Genomic DNA, 18,456 nt, shown 5'->3' with positions numbered 1-18,456 from the left:
ATGGACTTTGGAGGATTATGATGTGTCATCCTTGATAACAAATGTACCACTCTGGTCGGTGATGTTGATCATTGTGGAGACTATGTATGTGTGGGCACAGGGGTAGATAGGAAATTTCTGTACCTTGCTCTTAATTTTGTTGTGAACCTAAAGCTTCTCTTTAAAAAGTTTTTAAAAATAAATAATAGATGGATAGATATGTGTTTGAGATTGGGAAAGGAATTCAAATAGTACATAAATGTAGAAGTCAATAAAATAAAAGAACAATGTTTTTAATGTCTAAGTACCCAGCATCTCATGAGTAGTAAAGGATTCATAATTTTAAAAGCAATGGGAAGCCATCACAGCTTTTTAAACAGGAGAATGAAAGGGATTTGGAGGAGGGACTGTAAACCAGATGCTCAGCTGGGAAGCTATTGCTTTGGGAGGTAACAATGGCAAAGAGAGGAGAGGATGGAGGTAGAATGTATAGGAGGGGAAAAGATGATGATAGTGTTTCTGGTTTCTTTACACTGCTGACTGACTACCCACCACAGATTCAATAAGAAATTGTGTTAATTTCTCATTTAAAACAGAGAAAGGCAGTTAGCCAAGTCTACACTTTTTTTTTTAATCCTCACCTGAGGATATTTTTCCACAGATCTTCAAATAGAGTTGGGGTGGGGGAGAAATCAATGTGAGAGAGACACATCAATTGGTTGCCTCCCCACACAGCCCTGACCAGGCAACCAGGGCTGGGGACCGAACCACAACCGAGGTATGAGCCCTTGACCAGAATCAAACCCGCGACTCTTTGGTCCGTGGGCTGACGTTCTAACCGCCGAGCCAAACCAGCCAGGGAAAGTCTATACTTTTTAAGAGATCACATCTAGAAAATGCAACAACATGATATGTACATGGAAGTCATTTCTTTCCATAAATGCAATAAATAATGATCAATATGTAGCATGGCAAAGATAGTTTGCATAACAATACCTCTTAAACTCCCCCCTTTTCACATAAAGGGTCTATAGAACCCTGCCAGGCCCAAGAAGGACCATAAAATAAGGCTAATACAGGGAGGTAAAATGTGCAGGTTGGCAGTCAGGCCAGAGTACCATTAGCACTCTATTCGGGAGTAAGGTGAGCTGCAGTGAAGCCAAGTGGCCACGTCTAATGGACCCACACTTTATCACCCAGATGGCATTTCGTGTACATGGGTCCACATTCCCTGTGATCTGAGCTTCACCCTCTCACTCCCTATGGACTTCTGATGATAGTGGAAGCTCTCAATATCTGTGACTTGCTCAAGTGTGCAAAGGTTAGAAAACATGATTGCACCAGACATTCCTGAGAGTGATCATATGCAAGGAATGAATGGTACTATATGCATTATGAGATACTGTGACCTTACCCTCTCAAAGTTTACTGTCTATTTTGATGACATAATAGAGTCTTGAAAACATTCCTTCAAAACAACCGTGTTATTTACTTTTTTTAAATGCCAAAAATGGGAAGGGGTTTTCTGTGAGATTGTCAGTAATATTTTTACTGAATATGCAAAAAATAGATTTTGCACTTTAATTAATTTCTTTCTCTATTTCTCTCCTACTAGATAATTTTCAGGATCAGATGAAAAGGGAACTAGCCTACCGAGAAGAAATGGTGCAACAGTTACAAATTGTAAGTTGCATTTCTACTTAAGAAGAAAGGCAACTAGATAGGCTTATTTCAAAACTCTTCATATTTTTGCTGAGAAAGCCTTTGGTCCACTTACTTCTCAGCTGGTTTCCATGCTAATTACCAAGAGATTTACTTAGATACAGGATAAACAGATGTGTCAGTACGCTTCCTCAGGATGTAACTACCTACCATGTGTTAATAGACAGATGTGTACATTGTCTCTGTGGGCGAACCAGAGGTACCTGCATCATCTTCCACTGTGCAAACTTCCAAACTCAGTGCCGGGTGCACCAGAAACTCACTGAAGGGCCATTGTCTTCCCCCTCCTCCCCCACCCTTCCCCCTTTCACTATCCAGACCTGAGCCAGACTCCACAGTCAATAGAACTAAGTGTAAATACAATTAATCAATTAAATTCACTTGAAGGATGAGGAAAAGAAAAGAATTATTTCCAAACAAAGGGTGTTACTCTATCCTAATCATCTCTAAAAGTGGACACTAAGATCTATTTATACAGAAACAGGGCAACAGGAAGGTGTGTGTTAAATAAATGTAATGGGTTTTCTTTTTCTTTTTCTTTTTGTTTTCCTTCTGAATCCCTTGCCCTTTGTCCCCCTGCAGAGACATCTGGCAATAGTCACTAGTAGCAGTCTCCCCAGCTTCCTCCTTTTCAGGAGTAAGATGGGGAAATGATTTTTGCTCAGTACTTGTAAGATATATATACTTTTAATTTATTTATTTTTCTTTTTTTATTATTGATTAATTTTTGTTACAGATGTTTCTCCTTTTTCCCCCACTGATTCCCCCCTCCCCTTCCCTCCCTGCCCCTTCCCCAGATTGTTGTAAGATATTTTTAATCACTTAGATAAAGACGGACGCTGGTCCTCAGTATTAGTCACTGCATGGTTGTTACCATTTGGGATGCTAGGGATTTCTGAGCTGGTCTACGTTATCCCTATGCCATTATGCATGTGTCTTTGCATACCTGCCTGTCTTGTCTAAAGAGACAGATAATCTAGCTCTCTGTCAAGACTATTTAAGAAAGATGGTTATTAATCTTTGCTTTCTGCATGGAAGAAACCACGCTTGTGTTAATGGAGATTGCTCAAAGTCATTTAAAAAAAACATTCGTGCTTCATGTTTCTCCCCGTTCTTGGCTCTGTTAAAAGTGCCCCTTGTCATTCTTAACAGCCCTGCTGGGGTTTTCCTTAATCTCAAGTGCTGATTCGCAGTTCTGTTCTGGAAACCACCTCAATGTAAAATGCCTCTTGAATAAAATCTTAATTTCTGTTGATGCCCCCTGCCCCAACTCTGTTCTGTTTCTGTTTGTGTTAGTATTTTTGCACTAAATTCACTGAAAGCAAACAGATCTTCTTTTCCCCCTCCCCCTCCTTCTCCTCCTCCTTTTCTTTAATAGATTTTTTTTTTCTTTATTGATTTTAGAGAGAGAGGAAGGGAGAGGGAGAGATAGAAACATTGATGAGAGAGAACATTGATTGGCCGCCTCCTGCACGCCCCCCTCTGGGGATCTGGCCCACATCCTGGGCATGTGTCCTGACCAGGAATCGAACCGGTGACCTCTTGGTGCATGGGTTGACACTCAGCCACTGAGCCACACCAGCTGGGCAGCGGCGGTGGCTGCTGCTCTTCTTCTTCTTCTCCTTCTTCTCCTTCTTCTCCTTCTTCTTCTTCTTCTTCTTCTTCTTCTTCTTCTTCTTCTTCTTCTTCTTCTTCTTCTTCTTCTTCTTCTTCTTGTTAACCCTCACCCAAGGATATTTTTTCCATTGATTTTTCAGAGAGAGTGGAAAGGAGGACAGGAGAGGGAGAGAAACATCGATGTGAGAGAGATGCATCCATCGTTTGCCTCCCACACTTGCCCCAACAGGGGCCAGGGATGGAACCTGCAACCCACATTCATGCCCTTGACTGGGAATCAAACTTTCGGCCCTTGGGTTTGTGGGCCACCGTTCAACCACTGAACAACACCAGCCAGGGCTTAAATGGATTTTCTTGATTGATGGATAACTAATCTCCACAGGGACTAAAAAAATATACCTACTATTATTCTTAGCTTTTGACAATAAAAAGTAGTAATTACTTGCTGTGAATATACTTCTTGTTTTCTTTGTCAAAGGAAGAATTTAAGTATAGAATTGAAGGTAGAGTGATATAAAAATTTCAGACCTTACTAATTTTATTCAGGACATTGTTTTCAGACTCTTAAAACAAAAATTGTCACACATGCAACCAAAACTTTGTGATTTCAGGTTGGTGATGAGTCTAACAAAATGGGCATTAAGAAAGGAAACTAAGTATTTACTTCAGTGCCTCTGTTTAAGGCTAGTTATGTAACTTAAATGTCTTAATTTTCTTTGACATTTGGTTTCTTTAGTAAAAGAGGAAATGATATTGCATCCATGTAATAAACAGGCAGCATTGATAGAAGAAAATATGTCTCATGTCTTTTGAGATCATTGATACATGGAAGATACAAATGGATATTACTAAACATTTTTATTATGTATTGAAAAAAACATTTTGTCATAGGTATTTATTTATCCAGACAAGTGTTATTAATTCATATTCCTCTAGATAGTAAATTACTTCTTATTGCAAATTAAATTCTTTGGGAGAAGCTAGAATATTTTCCCCTAGCCCTGTAGGTATAAGTCCTGAAATCCACAAAGGCATATTCAGGCAAACAACATAAAAATTGGTGAAATAGACATAATTTGTTCCTCCTGCCTCTTCCCCTTCTTTCGTGGCCCCCAGCATAAGATACCAAGAGCTTCCTGCTGCCTCCAGCACCCAGCACCGTGTGGTAGCATCCATTAGCTATTAGTAAACATTTGTTGATTAAATCACTACCCATGGATGCCCCCTGCCCAACTCTGATACTCTCCAATAGCAGTCCTCTTAATTCTTTTCCAAATGTCCCTGGTCTGGTCCTCAGTTCCTCAAGTGTTCTTTTGTGGTAAGTAGCTACTACCAAAACTACTAAAGTAAGGCATACTGTTGAATTTTAGGAAGCTTATGTATTACTGTACTGTTCTTGTAACTAACAGACACAAGCTTTAAGGTCTGCAAACCTGAGTCCAAGACTCATCCCATATAGTTCATTAAGCGTCAGTTTCTCAACCTAAGGGACTTGTCGAAAGGTCTAACCTAGTGTCCTGATAGGGATATAGTAAGAAGTGTAATAAACATGAAATGCCCACGCAATTCATAAAATGCTATGCCGATGTGAGTAATATTTATTCTCTAAGTAGTACTTTAGTAGTGGAACTATTTCAACCTTGGTGGCTAGAGATATTTTTGTGCAGGAAGGACCTTGTGTTCACTTTATGCACATCTGCTTTAGAACTGAGACAGCCGCCTGGCTGGTGTGGCTCAGTGGTTGAACAGCGACCCATGCACCAAGAGGTCACTGGTTTGATTCCCAGTCAGGGCACATGCCCAGGTTGTGGGCCAAATCCCCAGTGGGGGCATGCAGGAGGCAGCCAATTGATGTTCTCTCTCACCGATGTTTCTGTCTCTCTCTCCCTCTCCCTTCCTCTCTCTCTAAAATCAATAAAGAAAAAAAAAATTAAAAGCTACCACTGAGGCAGCCGACTCAAGTTTACTTGAAAAGAAATGTATGTAATCCCGTCTTCAGCTTGTTTTATTGGCTAAAGTACCTGTGGGAAATGCGTTTAGAAATTACATCTAAAGATTATCAAGAAGTTGCTAGGTATCATAATTATTGGCTTTCTCGACCTTTTTAGTTGAATAGTCTAATTCATCTGTAAATATGGTTTTATATACTTTGTTTGCTGAGAACCCAATAATTTACTCAAATTTGTTTTATTATTTTATATTTAAAGTTTATAGAACATACATTAAAGAATAGTCATCTGCCTATAGAATAGGCATTTTTTTCTTTTAGATGGAATAAAAGCCCACTCTACCCTGCAATGATGGGGAATTCAAATATATTAAAATCATCATATCTTGTAACGATTCCCACAGACCCACAATGCATTTATACTTTGCTGCTACAGTGTTCTTATTCAAAAGATTATATCGAAAGCATCTTGGGTATCGTTGCTGTAGAAAGAAAACTTATGAATTTCTTTGGCTCCTGCATGTTTACATTCTCCACTGACTATAATTTCTGCACCATTGCTTCCTTTTCCAGTTTGTTAACGCAAAGTTATGATGACTGCAGAGTCAGATGCTTGACTTTCTCTGTGCACTTATCTGTGTCAGATTTAAAGCATATGTATGTTTAACATTTATATATGACCACAAGCTAACTTAAAAATTAGTTTAAAATTAGAGTTTGATAGTACTTAACACAGTTTGTGTTAAAGTCCCCCAACCCCTGTCCTGGGTTTTCAGATGCTTAAACTGTTTCATTATAAAACCAGATTTATTTATACAAACAAAGACATATAGTCCTCTCACTATGAACCAAATCCAAAAGTTACAGAATTTAGCAAGTTCATAAAGATGTTACTGTTTAGAGACACAGATTTCTCATTCACAGGTGAGTTGTGATTTTAGGCAAAATGTGTTCCTTTCTAAAAACAAAATTAATCAGCCCTTTGGGTAAAGAGGAAGGTGAAGAAACTTCATAAACACATACATTGTTATATGTCAAGTATATCTCAAAAAATTTTTAAAGGTGAAGATGTTTTACTCTGTATAACCTTTTAATTAAGGTTTTTCTAAGAACTGGAATATAATACAATTTATAATATGAGCTGAGAGACTATTCTGATGTCTTAACAACCTTTTTTTTTTCCATGGCTAATTTGGCAACAATTTTTTTAAGCAAGTGCGTATATATACAAGCTACTACAGTTGGTTTGGTGAAGACATGTCCTTTTTCAGTCATAGTTCTTTTTTTTTTTTTTTTATCCTCACCCGAGGACATTTTTTCCATTTTTTTGTTCAGGTAGAGTGGGAGGGAGAGAGAGAGGAAGAGAGAGAGAGAGAGAGAGAGGGAGGGAGAAACATCGATGTGAAAGGGACACATCGAGTGGCTGCCACCCGCACAACCAACCAGGGCCGGGGACAAACTGCAACCAAGGTACATGCCCTTAGCAGGAACCGAACCCGGGTCTCGGGACCGCAGGCCGATGCTCTAACCGCTGAGCCAAACCGGCCAGGGCTCAGTCATAGTTCTTGATGTTCATGCTGCAGCAGAGAGCACATGATAAATGACTAGACTCACATCCCTTGAACTTGCGGAATCACTACCAAGAGGTGCGCAGATGGAGCAAATGCATTAGTCTTGAAGTGCCCTCTGCTGTTTGTCCAGAATGCTGCAGTCATGGTCACACACAGCCAGGAGGAAAGGATCTCCAAGTTCTCCATTACAAGCCTCAGGTAAATGCACCACAGCTGTTCTTTACCCATTGGCCTACTGATGGGCACCTGGGCTGCTTCCGCATCTTAGCTATTGTAAATAGTGCTGCTGTAAACATAGGGGTGCAGATATTCTTTCGAATGAGTGTTTCAGGTTTCGTCGGATATATTCCCAAAGGTAGACTCTCTGGGTAATAAGGCAATTTCAGTTTTAATTTTTTGAGGTAACCCTGTGCTTCCCACAGTGGCTGCACCAATCTGCATCCCACCAACAGTGAACAAGAGTTCCCTTTTCTCCACATCCTCACCAACACTTGTTTGTTGATTTATTGATGATAGCCATGCTGACAGTGTGAGGCGACCTATGTACTGGAGTACTATGCTAAGTTAAATAAGCCAGTTAGAGAAAGACAAGTACCATATGATTTCACTTATATGTGGAATCTAATGAACAAAATAAACTAACAAACAAAATAGAAACAGACTCATAGATACAGAGAACAGACTGACAGCTGTCAGAGGGTAGGAGGTTTGGGGGACTAGGTGAAAAAGATGAAGGGATTAAGCAAAAAAACAAACCAAAAAATCTTGCCCTGGCCAGTTTTGCTGAGTGGTTAGTGTTGGCCCAGGGACCGAAGGGTCATGGTGATGTGCATACCTGGGTTGCAGATTCAATCCCTGGTCCCGGTCGGGGTCATGAGGGAAGCAAACAATTGATGTATTTCACATCGATGTCTCTCTCTCTCTCTCTCTCATTCTCTCTCTTTCTCCCTCCCTCTCTTCCTCCCTTCCATTTTCTCTAAAATCAATGAAAAATTTCCTCAGGTGATGATTAACAAAAATAAATTAAAAATAAAATACATAAGCCCTGGCCAGTTTGGCTCAGCAGTTAGAGCGTCGGCCTGCGGTCCAGAGAGACCCGGGTTCGGTTCCCACTAAGGGCACGTACCTCGGTTGCAGTTTGTCCTCGACCCTGGTTGGGTCGTGCGGGTGGCAGCCACTCGATGTGTCCCGTTCACGTCGATGTTTCTCTCTCTGTGTCTCTTCCTCTCTCTCTCTCCCACTCTATCTGAACAAAAAATGGAAAAATGTCCTTGGGTGAGGATACAATAAATAAAAAACCAACCTCATAGACAGACATCAGTATGGCGATTACCAAAAGGAAAGAGGATGAAAGGAGGTGAAAGAGGGTAAAGGGGAGATAAATGGTGATGGAAGGAGACTTGACTTGGGGTAGAACACACAGTACAGTGTACAGATGATGTATTATAGCAGCAATTTTCAACAAGTATGCCACAAGAATTTTTAAAACATGCACTACCTGACTATTTAGTCAGGGGCACTGACCTCTTTTGCCTTAAACTGTCAAATACAATGACAACACGCCCAGCCGGTATGGCTCAGTGGTTGAGTGTCGACCCATGCACCAAGAGGTCATCAGTTTGATTCCTGGTCAGGGCACATGCCCAGGTTGTGGGCCAAATCCCCAGTGTGGAGCATGCAGGAGGCAGCCAATCGATGTTCTCTGTCATCAATGTTTCTTTCTCTCTCTCCCTCTCCCTTCTTCACTCTAAAATCAATAAGGAAAAAATGTTTTTAAAGAAATGACAACAGCCAGCCAACATAGCAATAGTTATCCAGTGTGAATGAATCAAAATTATATCTATTTTTGTCAGATCAGCAAAAAATATAGATATTTTTGGTGTGCCACAGAATTTTGTAATTAGTTTATGTGTGCCAGGAGATAAAAAGGGTTGAAAATCGCTGTATAATAGAATTGTACACCTGGAACCTATATAATTTTATTAACTAATGTCACTCGAATAAATTCAATAAAAACAAAACAAATGTTTAAAGCCTCAAAAGTAAAATAATGTTTAGCCAATATATTTCGTACTAATGTTTCGTTCATGTGGACTTGTAAAAAAGCAGTTTACAACTTTCTAGTGGTGGGAGCACGATGCTTCCTTGCAGGGAAAGGAGCCATAGGTCTTCATCATTGCTGGAGAAACACTCCCTCTTTAGCAGGGACACAGCTCTGCAGTGATACCGTCTTTTCTTGGAGAGTCTCCAGTGTTCATTTGGATGCGACCTGGCCCAGATTTCTATCATCTCAACCCAGAGAATTTTTAAAATATGTTTTACATCTTTTAAAGTAGGTAGAATATTTGCTTTTTTGCACTGTATTTTTAGAAAAGATCTCTGGGCCACTAGAGGATTTTGGTTTTGTGACTTAAATAGGAAACAAAAGGAGGTCCTGCAAGTCTGAACTTCCATAGACTCTACCTTGAGATTCCCCAGCAATCAACAGACTTGGGCTACAGGGGGACCTTTTCCAATTATTGATCGATTATTGCTGTACATCTTGACAATGCAATTACTTGTTCTTTTGTTATAGAGCCTCTTCTCATCTTTCTCCTTTCAAGATGTTGACCCACCTGAATGTCCAAGCTAACTCTCTCGGCACAAACTAAGAAGTTATCTTTTTGAAAACCCTCAATATTTTTTTTCCCCCTCAGTACTTTTGACAAACTAAAGTCAATTAAGTAATTTAGAAGTTATGTAAGAACGTAAAGGTTTTTGTTTTTTTGTTTTTGGTCCATGCCAGTCTTGGTGATCTTTATTTTAAGCTGGTCAAGATGAAAAGAAAGTTTTGTAAGTTCTATTATAGGAACTCTATGTGGAATAATTAGCTTCAGCGGAGCCCCTAGGATCCTGAGCCCCTCTCCTGGGGAGTATTTGCTGAGGTCTCTGTAAATTCAATATTGCATTTCATGGAATCGTAATTATTGTCAATTGTAAGAGGCAACATTACCTGATGGATCACAAGAAAAGAAGCTTCTGACAATTGTTCTAAGACGCCATCCATTATCACACACAATTTCAGAGATGTTAGAATGTGAGTGAGGAACGTGCATCACAGAATCAATGAAACAGGGTAGTTCTTATTAACAATTGGGCCATATTCTAATACACTGTTTATTTATTTTTCATGATTTAGGACTTAGAGTTAAAAATACATGATTTTTAGCTCACAACCTTTTGCTTTTTGTCTTGTTTTTGTTTGACTTTTATTTCATCTTGTTTTAATGAAAGAAATGCAACAGTCAGTGTTTGAGTGGGGATAATTCTTGACACAGGTTCAGATTCCAGCCTGGAGCCCTAACCAGTTTGGCTCCGGTTAGAGCGTCGGCCCAAGGACCAAAGAGTCTCCGGTCCGATTCTGGTCAAGGGCACATACCTCAGTTGCAGTTTGTCCCTGGTCCTGGTTGGGTCGTGTGGGAAGCAACCAGTCGATGTGTCCCTCTCATACCGATGTTTCTCTCTCTGTCTCTCTCCCTCCCTCCACTCTGCCTGAAGATAAATAGAAAAATATCCTCTGATGAGAATTAAAAAAAAAATAAATAAAATAAATTCCAGCCTGGAGATTTGGGATTGAATGTTCTCACTTGGCAATGTCTTTTTTCTTTCTGAGTTCTTTTTTCCTTCTCAGCTTCCCATCTTAATGAAATGCTACATTGTTGTTTCTGAAGAAAAAAAAAAGAAGGAAGGAAGAAATTGTGACTTAGATCTGAAAGTAGTAATTTACTGGCTTTGATGAAATAACCCAGGGTGATATTGACTTATCTATACAAGAAATGCCTGGCACAGAGCAGACACTTACTAAATCTTTAATGGCATCTAATCTTGATGTTGAGGACTCTTTCTAAATGTGAGAGGGGCACAAATACATTCTGTTAGGTAATGCCTTGTACCCCAAGGTTTGCATCATTTCTACTTGTTATCCTAAGTAGCAGAATTCCTTTCAAGTCTCTGTTCTATGGTGCATCTAAAGAGAGAGGTGATCCATGTGCTTTGGCATATTGCAGCATGCACCACAATGGAAAATCAAGATTCGGTGTGTCTGTGTTAATAGCAGGTGTAGCATGACCTAGAGTGAAAAGAAGAGGTAATTAGAGTAGGTCCCCATGTAACTGTTCTTGTCATAGTTATCTAGCTGATCTCAGCTCACGTCCTAAAATATGAGATTAGGACACTGAACTTTTTATGGTACTATATGAATCATTAATTTCAATGCTGCTATCCATGCCCTTTATCAGCTATGTGCCTATCAGATACATCATGTTGTGGTTGCTTATAAAAATAGTGAGATGATTATTTTAGTCTTGTCCATTGTTTTCCATTGAATATACTGTTTGATTCAACTGACCAGTTATTACAGCAAAATAATCCAGCTAATCTTAGTCACTAGTGTCACTGTAGATTTGTAGCTTCTTCCATTAATAAAGGTTCTTATTTATGGACTGGTAGATCAGGAGAGCAAAACATAAATACACTGGGAATGAAGGGATTGTATATAACAGTATTCAAAAACATTGCCTACTTGAATGACAATAATTTTATTTCCCTCAGTGCTTTTACATAACAGCCATATTTCATGTTACATCCTAGAAGGCTGAATAGTTATTTCTTTCAGTGTAAAATAAACTAGAATCTTTAGAATTCTGCATTAAGCTTTGTAATGATGAAATTAAGTAACATAATGATAGAGTACCTTAACTGGGGTTAGTGCAGAGGCAAATCTAAATAATATATGTCGTCCAATTTCAACCATTTGAATTTTTTAATGAAAAGTAGCATATCAAATGTGATAGGCTTTCATTCAATGCCCCAGTAGTGACAAGTACTTTCAAGTTTATCCAGGTAGAATTCTCAAGGGTCATATTTTCCACTCAGTGCAATTATTTCTGATGCTTCTTAGTAGTTATTGGGAAATTACCCAGAGTAATAGTTTGTGTTTAGTTAGTTAGTCTTAATTGTGAATTATAATGATAGAATATTTGATCACTCTAATTAAATAAAAGATGACATTGAACTAGTTTGTAATCACAGTCTTGTTTTGTGATGTTGGACATACATAATAACATCATAACTTAGTTTTCATACCTAAATAAATAAGAATATCATATTATTAAATGCAAAATTTTGAAACCCTCTTTAAGTGAAATGTTACATAGTAACCTCAGAGTAGCAACAATCTGCTGTGATCACCTGTTCTGTCATTGACATGCTACTTAACAGGCCTTAGGAATGTTATACCCCAGAAGCTCCATACTGCTGAGCAGATGGAGACCTTTTCTCCTCAGGGAGGACCCACTGGCATTCAAATTGTTAGGCAGGATGAAGGATCTTCATTACACATCTGTCTCTAAATTTAGCTTACCTGGAGAGTTTTACTTGTTTTTGTTTTACAGATCCCCTATGCAGCAAGCTTGATCAGGAAAGAAAAGCTTGGTGCTCATCTCAGCAAAAGCTAAAAGGTGAGTTCACCAGAGGAAAGAGACTTGACGGAACTCCCTGAACTGTTATTGTTTGGCCATGTTCTTTATTGATGTCTTTGAAATAGCCCAGTGTAGTTGGTCCGAAGGTTGTGGGTTATTGTTAAGCTGAAATAGCCCAGTGGATTGGTAAAGTTGTATCCCATGTTTAAGTCAGTATACTGATGGACTTCGTTATATCTAGGCGTGGGACTTCCTAAATGAATGGCTAAGTGGGTCTTATAAATTCTATGAAAATTTTCTAAAAGTAAGAAATTCTCTATTCAGTCTTCAGGAATGATCTTCATTTTGTTTTGACATTTTCTGCTCTTTCTGGTTGTACCTGACATACTGATTATTGCCCCTTGGAAGGAAACTGAAGTGCTAGTCATGCTTAGTGATCTCATCTTCTCAGTCTCACTGTTGCCTCCAAAAAGTCTTCCTGAAATCTGACTTTGAGTTACTGATAGATGGTGATATGAAAAATTAAGGGCAATAAAGACCTTTGAGAGCTTCTGCTTTAGCAATAGTAATTCATTATTTCCCTAAACCAATAACTCTTTCTCTATAGCTGAAGCCAGGTTCAAGGTTGCATCCCTGGCAACAATTTAAAGGACAAATATTCTAGGCTCCTAAGGAAAAGAAGACAGTGAAAATTCAATGACTATATTCATAACGTAACTAAACATGTCAGAAGCAACTTTTTGATTATATGGAATAAGACATATACTTATTAGAACTGAAGGAATGCAAAAACTAGGATTTTATTGTTCCTATAACAATACATTAAGATGACTTAATTGGAATTGCTAAATCAAGATAAAATTCAGATGTCAGAGGCAGCATTTGTACGTGTTCATGGCCAACTAGGATTGTGATCATTTATCAATTTGACCATTCCCGTCAGAATGATTCTTCCCACTTCTTCCCTCTGGAACATATTTTCAACTCAATGGAATTTATTGGCAAAAAGAATTCCAATTTTACAATACAGGCTCGTAGTTTTCTCTTCCCTTCATGCCTCTCTTCTGCATATCAGAAGCTTCCTCTACCATGTGAAAATGACAGTCCCACTTCTTGCCATCATCTGTGTTAGTGATAATTTAATATTTGTCTTAAATTATGAGAATTATGTCACATTTCATCAGGAGCTCCAAACTCTTTCCAAGACATACTCTCATTCTCTTCATTTTATGCGCAGGGAAGAGTGATGTGATGTTTTATGTCTGTGTTGCAAAACCAGGAAGAGATTCTAGGGCTCCTAACTTTAGATCCAGCACCTACTTTCTTCTAATGTATGCATTTCCTGTCTTTTGTGAGCAAATATTTCTGTATCCCTGATGGTCAAATAATAAGTTGTTTTGTTTTCATCTCCATGAAGTCATACACAAATGGGCCTGTGAGTTTGCTCCATTCTATAGATTCAAGTATTTTTCTTAAGTGTGAGGTTGACTTTGGGCAATTTCTCATTATAGTAGACAAGTTTGCACCAGTGAGGTGAAATGAATAATTTTAGGACATTCAGACTCCAGTAAATCTTAACCCAGAATATCAAAGAAAACGAGGTATGAATCATCCAAATTAATGCTGATAAACCCAAAGTGTCAAAGTAATCTTCCTTCAAATCAAAGAGAATATACGAGGATATTTTTGTTAACAACCTTTTATTGAAGTAAAACAAATTCAGCAAAGTCTACAAAGGAGAAAGTCATGCAGGTCATACAAATCATGTGTCTGGCTTCATTCACTCCATGTTTATGACATTCATCCATTAGAATGTAGTTTGATTTCTACTTAGGAATTTCAATAAACTCTCTTTTTACTTCCCCAACTCATCTTCCTTGCTTGTCAGACCTGAGCTGCTCTTGCACCTGCAAAATGAAGATTCACCGCCCAGAAACCATGCCTCTGATGGTGACAAAGCATCCAGCTAGGTGGAAAAAAAGATTGATTTGTGTTTAGTAACTAATGCTTCCTCCATGCTGATTTTGTTTCCATCCTTGCAGACAACAGGGATTTCTCTAAGTAGACCCTGGTGCTTTCAGAAGATTAGTGGTTACTTAAATGCTGAGCTAAATCAGCCAAGCAGAGAATCACGACCATATTGTTAGAGGCAGTATTTGATTCTCAACATGCCAAGCCTGCAAGGAATTACCCCAAGAGAGATTACAAAATAAAAATCATTATACTGAGGGAGAGAGACAAATTCTGTCTTGCTGAGTGACCACAGGTTTCCAAATTAGGGACTGATGCATTAATGTCTTATGCAAGAGCGACCTTTAAGGTAGTGTGCTGTGTTCTTGCCACCCAGTGGATTCCAATATGACTATTAAGAGGAGGAAGCTTTTCAAAACCACAGGCAATCCACTTAATAAACTGAGCAAATACCGCCACATATCACTGCTCTACAAATCTTATTTTGCACTACATTAGGACATAAGAAATTTCATGTTGAGTCAAAATAAAGGTCCACCCAGACCAGATTAATTACCATGTAATTTCATTTAAAAAGCCAAATTGTTGTTCCTAACAATACCAACCGAAAAATTTAGGCATATACACTGAATACTCTTAACTTTCCCTTGATAACTCCTTAAAGATCAGTTACCCCTGGATTTATCTAAGCCTTTCTTCAACGTAGGCTTAGTCCCCTTTGGGGCAATGAATTCTATTTGTTTAGCTACCAGCTGTGTAAATTGTAGTTTATTTTATTTATCTTCTCTTCAAACTACCTCCTAAAACAAGCCCTAGTAGATTAGACATTCTACTGCTCTGCATATTTGTTTCACACTGAACTCATAAGTACAATGGAAACGATTTGATATTTCAAAATTTGTGTACATTATTCTTTCATCTGGGACCACTTTTAACACCAGAATTATTTCTGACAGTCTTCCTTATCTTGGTTGTTTCTGTGTCCTGCACCGACACTCCAGTGTAATCTGTGTGAACTCTGTACCCCAAATAAAAATACCATGATGTGCACAGTAATTTCATTAATATTTTACATTCTTTTTCTTCCGAGCACCATTTAACATTATGCAAATGTCTTCCATGTACCTGGTTGAAACATCCATGTGCTTACAAAGAACCCAATTATTGTATATAAGTAGAAAGTGAATCACAGGAAATGGCTCATTCATAATCACACAGAAACTCACTGACCAAGCTGGAAATAATAATAACTACCATTTATTGAGCACTAACTATGCCAGGTAGTAGACTAAATTATTTACTACATTATCTTTTTTGATCCTTAGAATTACATAAAGTAGATCCTATTATTATCCCTATGTCATGCATGAGAATACTGAGGCTCAGTAAGGTCACTTAGCTCTAAGTGAAAAAGCTAGGATTCAGTCCAGGTCTATTTGACTCTAAAGCTACTTCTCTGTCTTACTAGAATCACTGGGCTGGTTTTGAGAAAATCTAGCTTCTAAATCTGAAACTATCTTTCTATGTTATCTTGAGTAATATAATTTCATCTCTTTGACTCTCACATTCATCTGTAAAATGTGGTAGCCAAACCTGGTCAAAATCTTTGCCAGCTCTGAAATTTTGACTCTTGCATGCAAATCTCCTGCCACATTCTCTCTCCTTTCCCACAAAAGGGTTGCTTTTATTCTAGTCTGCTCAAGATCGTGTACAACACTCAAGGGCATGACCCGCCTACATTTGCCTCATGTCTGCATTTTCTTCATCACTAATCACTACTTTGCATCCTTCTGGAGAATTTGAAAATACGATTTTTTTCCCCTATGCTAACAATATCTAATCTTTGGTCAACTCTTGTTATTTTTGTTTTACTTCTGGAATAATAGCTACAAAAATAACCAAGAAAAGGTCTTAAAAGGAGGCTGTGGGATTGCAATTGAACCTTCTGTGTCCTCATTTTGTATAGGTCAAAGATAAAGGGGGGTGGCATATTCATATCTATCATCTATACTCAGACATAAGAGGACCAGGCTTTCTCAAGGGTCCATTGAGAAGGACAATGTTCTCCAACTGTTCTAAGCACTTTGTCAATGACCCTATTTAATCTTCAGAAGAACCCATTGAGGAAAGTACTGCTGCTTTGACCATTCTATCACTGAGAAAACTGAAATGCAGAGAGACGAGTAAGCTGTCTGTGGTCCCACTGCTAGCAAGTGGCAAGATTTGAGCCAGGCTGCTCTGCTCTGTAGCCCACACTTCATCTGCTCTCTAATGTATATATAGCCTGAATTTGTGGCCTAATTCACATTTTCTAGTATTAGTTACTAAAATGCTATTAATAACCAACCCAATAGTTTCATTGATGCAGAATCACTAAACTTTCAGGGACACTACTACAGTTGCCTTAACACTCGAGGATGGAAAAAGTAGATGTAAGTTGTATTTACAAAAAAGTAGATGTATCCAGCCAAAGCCAGCAGGGCACCTGAGCATGAAACTCTGTCACTTTCACCGCAGGCTGTCTTGATGTTTGCCCAACAACAAATCAGAGCCTCTAGAACCCAACAAAATGTCTCTACTATAAAGAAGGTAGAGCGAACCATCACACTCTGATTTGGTAGTTCTAGTTTGGCTCAATGTCAGTGGAGATGCATAACCTAAGATAGGCAAACGTATGTAAAAAGAAAGATGATTTTATGGTGACTGTTTAAAACGTTTTGTCCAAACTGCACTAAATATTACTTAAAATGTTTTTAAAGTATCTGATTGTATCATGCTGAGGTTATCATTCCATGCTTTTTGTCTTATCCCAGGTGCACAGACTCACTTACTCTTGTTCTTGTAAGATACAGCCTGCCACTGAGCACTTCTGACCCACATAAAGACTGCGACTGAAAGGGCTGGGGAATCAAATACAAAATCAGATTCGGGAGCACCCAAGGACAAGTGACCTCAAAGCCACATGGACAACCATGTAAAATAGACTGTAGCGGCCATTCATTAGTGGGGGGAGGGGGGAGCCAACCAGAGCAATCAGTGCTTGTCCCATCTTTTGGTGGAACCAAAGTTTGAGACTTTGTGTTTTTAAAGGCCAACTGAACCCAGGGCGTTGGGAGTGCTGTTAGCCAACCAGGGTGGGAATTCATGGACGGTCCCAAGTGATCTCAGTGTTGCACACTTTGAGGGGGCAGCTCTAAAGACTGTCTGTTACTTTTGAAAAAGTGATTCTTTGTGGAAAGAAAACACAAGACCTGTCCTGAGAGTGGGGATCACGTTTCGACAGCTAAGATGGCATCAGCCATACAATCCTGCTTTTCATAGAAAACTGGACAGATTTACACGTGGCCCCTTCCTCTCTGGTACTTTGCCTGCTGTATGAATGAAGATTGTATTCCTCTGGAAATATTTTACAGTTTAATATTGAGTGTAATTAAGAATATAATCATGTTATCAAAAATGGTATTTAACTCTGTTGTAGTTTCTTTAACATTCATGTGGATAAAAAAAAGTCTATAATAAAAAAAAAACTATGAAGTAATAGCTGTGTTCATGTAGTTAAATGCACATTTGCTCGGGGTCAACTAATAGAAAATAATACTTTTTAGAATTATTTTGGCATAAAATATTTGAATAAATTATTTTTGAAAACGGAATTCCTTCCAAAATGATTATTAAAGTCTAGATTAGCCTTTGGCCACTGTCAGCAGCTGGAGTCTTCCCATCATGTTAGAGTCTTCATATGGGTAAGGGAATGTTCTAAACTCTGATAGGTCTTCTGACATGTTGATGATGGAGTTCATACTGTGCCTTCCTCCTTACTGTGACGTTGAGTCAAAGTCCATGAGATCATTTTATGCCAAAAATTCTGCCTTTCAGAGAAATAGAAGAGCCCAAATGGTGACTCCGTTGTGGCCAGGATTGTTCAGGTAGTGCTGGGTTCCACAGGGTCTACTGTGGATGATCTCCTACCCTGAGGTTGCCAAAGACCATCCTAACCAGAGGCATCTCACCAATAGCATCCCTCGACAGATTTCAAAAAAAGGTTTAAAATGCATCACCATGATATTTGATACTTTCCCCCACCATTTTCATGGATGGGGGAAAACTTCACAATTTATCCTTCAGATAATTGTTTTTAGCCTTAGCTGCCACATTAAGAAATCAAAGGAGCCCTGGCCAGTGTGGCTCA

At 38.8% G+C, this 18,456-nt stretch overlaps 1 protein-coding gene across 1 annotated transcript in view; it reads left to right on the top strand.

Annotated features, from left to right (window-relative positions):
- SKOR2 (SKI family transcriptional corepressor 2) overlaps positions 1–17,805 on the top strand; it is a 46,310-nt gene extending 28,505 nt beyond the window's left edge. Inside the window, exons 7-9 of the mRNA XM_036245165.1 lie at positions 1,595–1,662; positions 12,270–12,335; positions 17,081–17,805. Of these exons, the coding sequence (XP_036101058.1) occupies positions 1,595–1,662; positions 12,270–12,332 (131 nt within the window). The 3' untranslated portion in view covers positions 12,333–12,335; positions 17,081–17,805. The remainder of the gene's footprint in view (positions 1–1,594; positions 1,663–12,269; positions 12,336–17,080) is intronic.
- The last annotated feature ends 651 nt before the right edge of the window (positions 17,806–18,456 follow it).

This window comes from Molossus molossus, unplaced genomic scaffold (assembly GCF_014108415.1).
Source record: "Molossus molossus isolate mMolMol1 unplaced genomic scaffold, mMolMol1.p scaffold_m16_p_6, whole genome shotgun sequence".
Lineage (NCBI taxonomy): Eukaryota > Metazoa > Chordata > Mammalia > Chiroptera > Molossidae > Molossus > Molossus molossus.
This window is presented reverse-complemented; position numbering and strand designations above follow the sequence as displayed.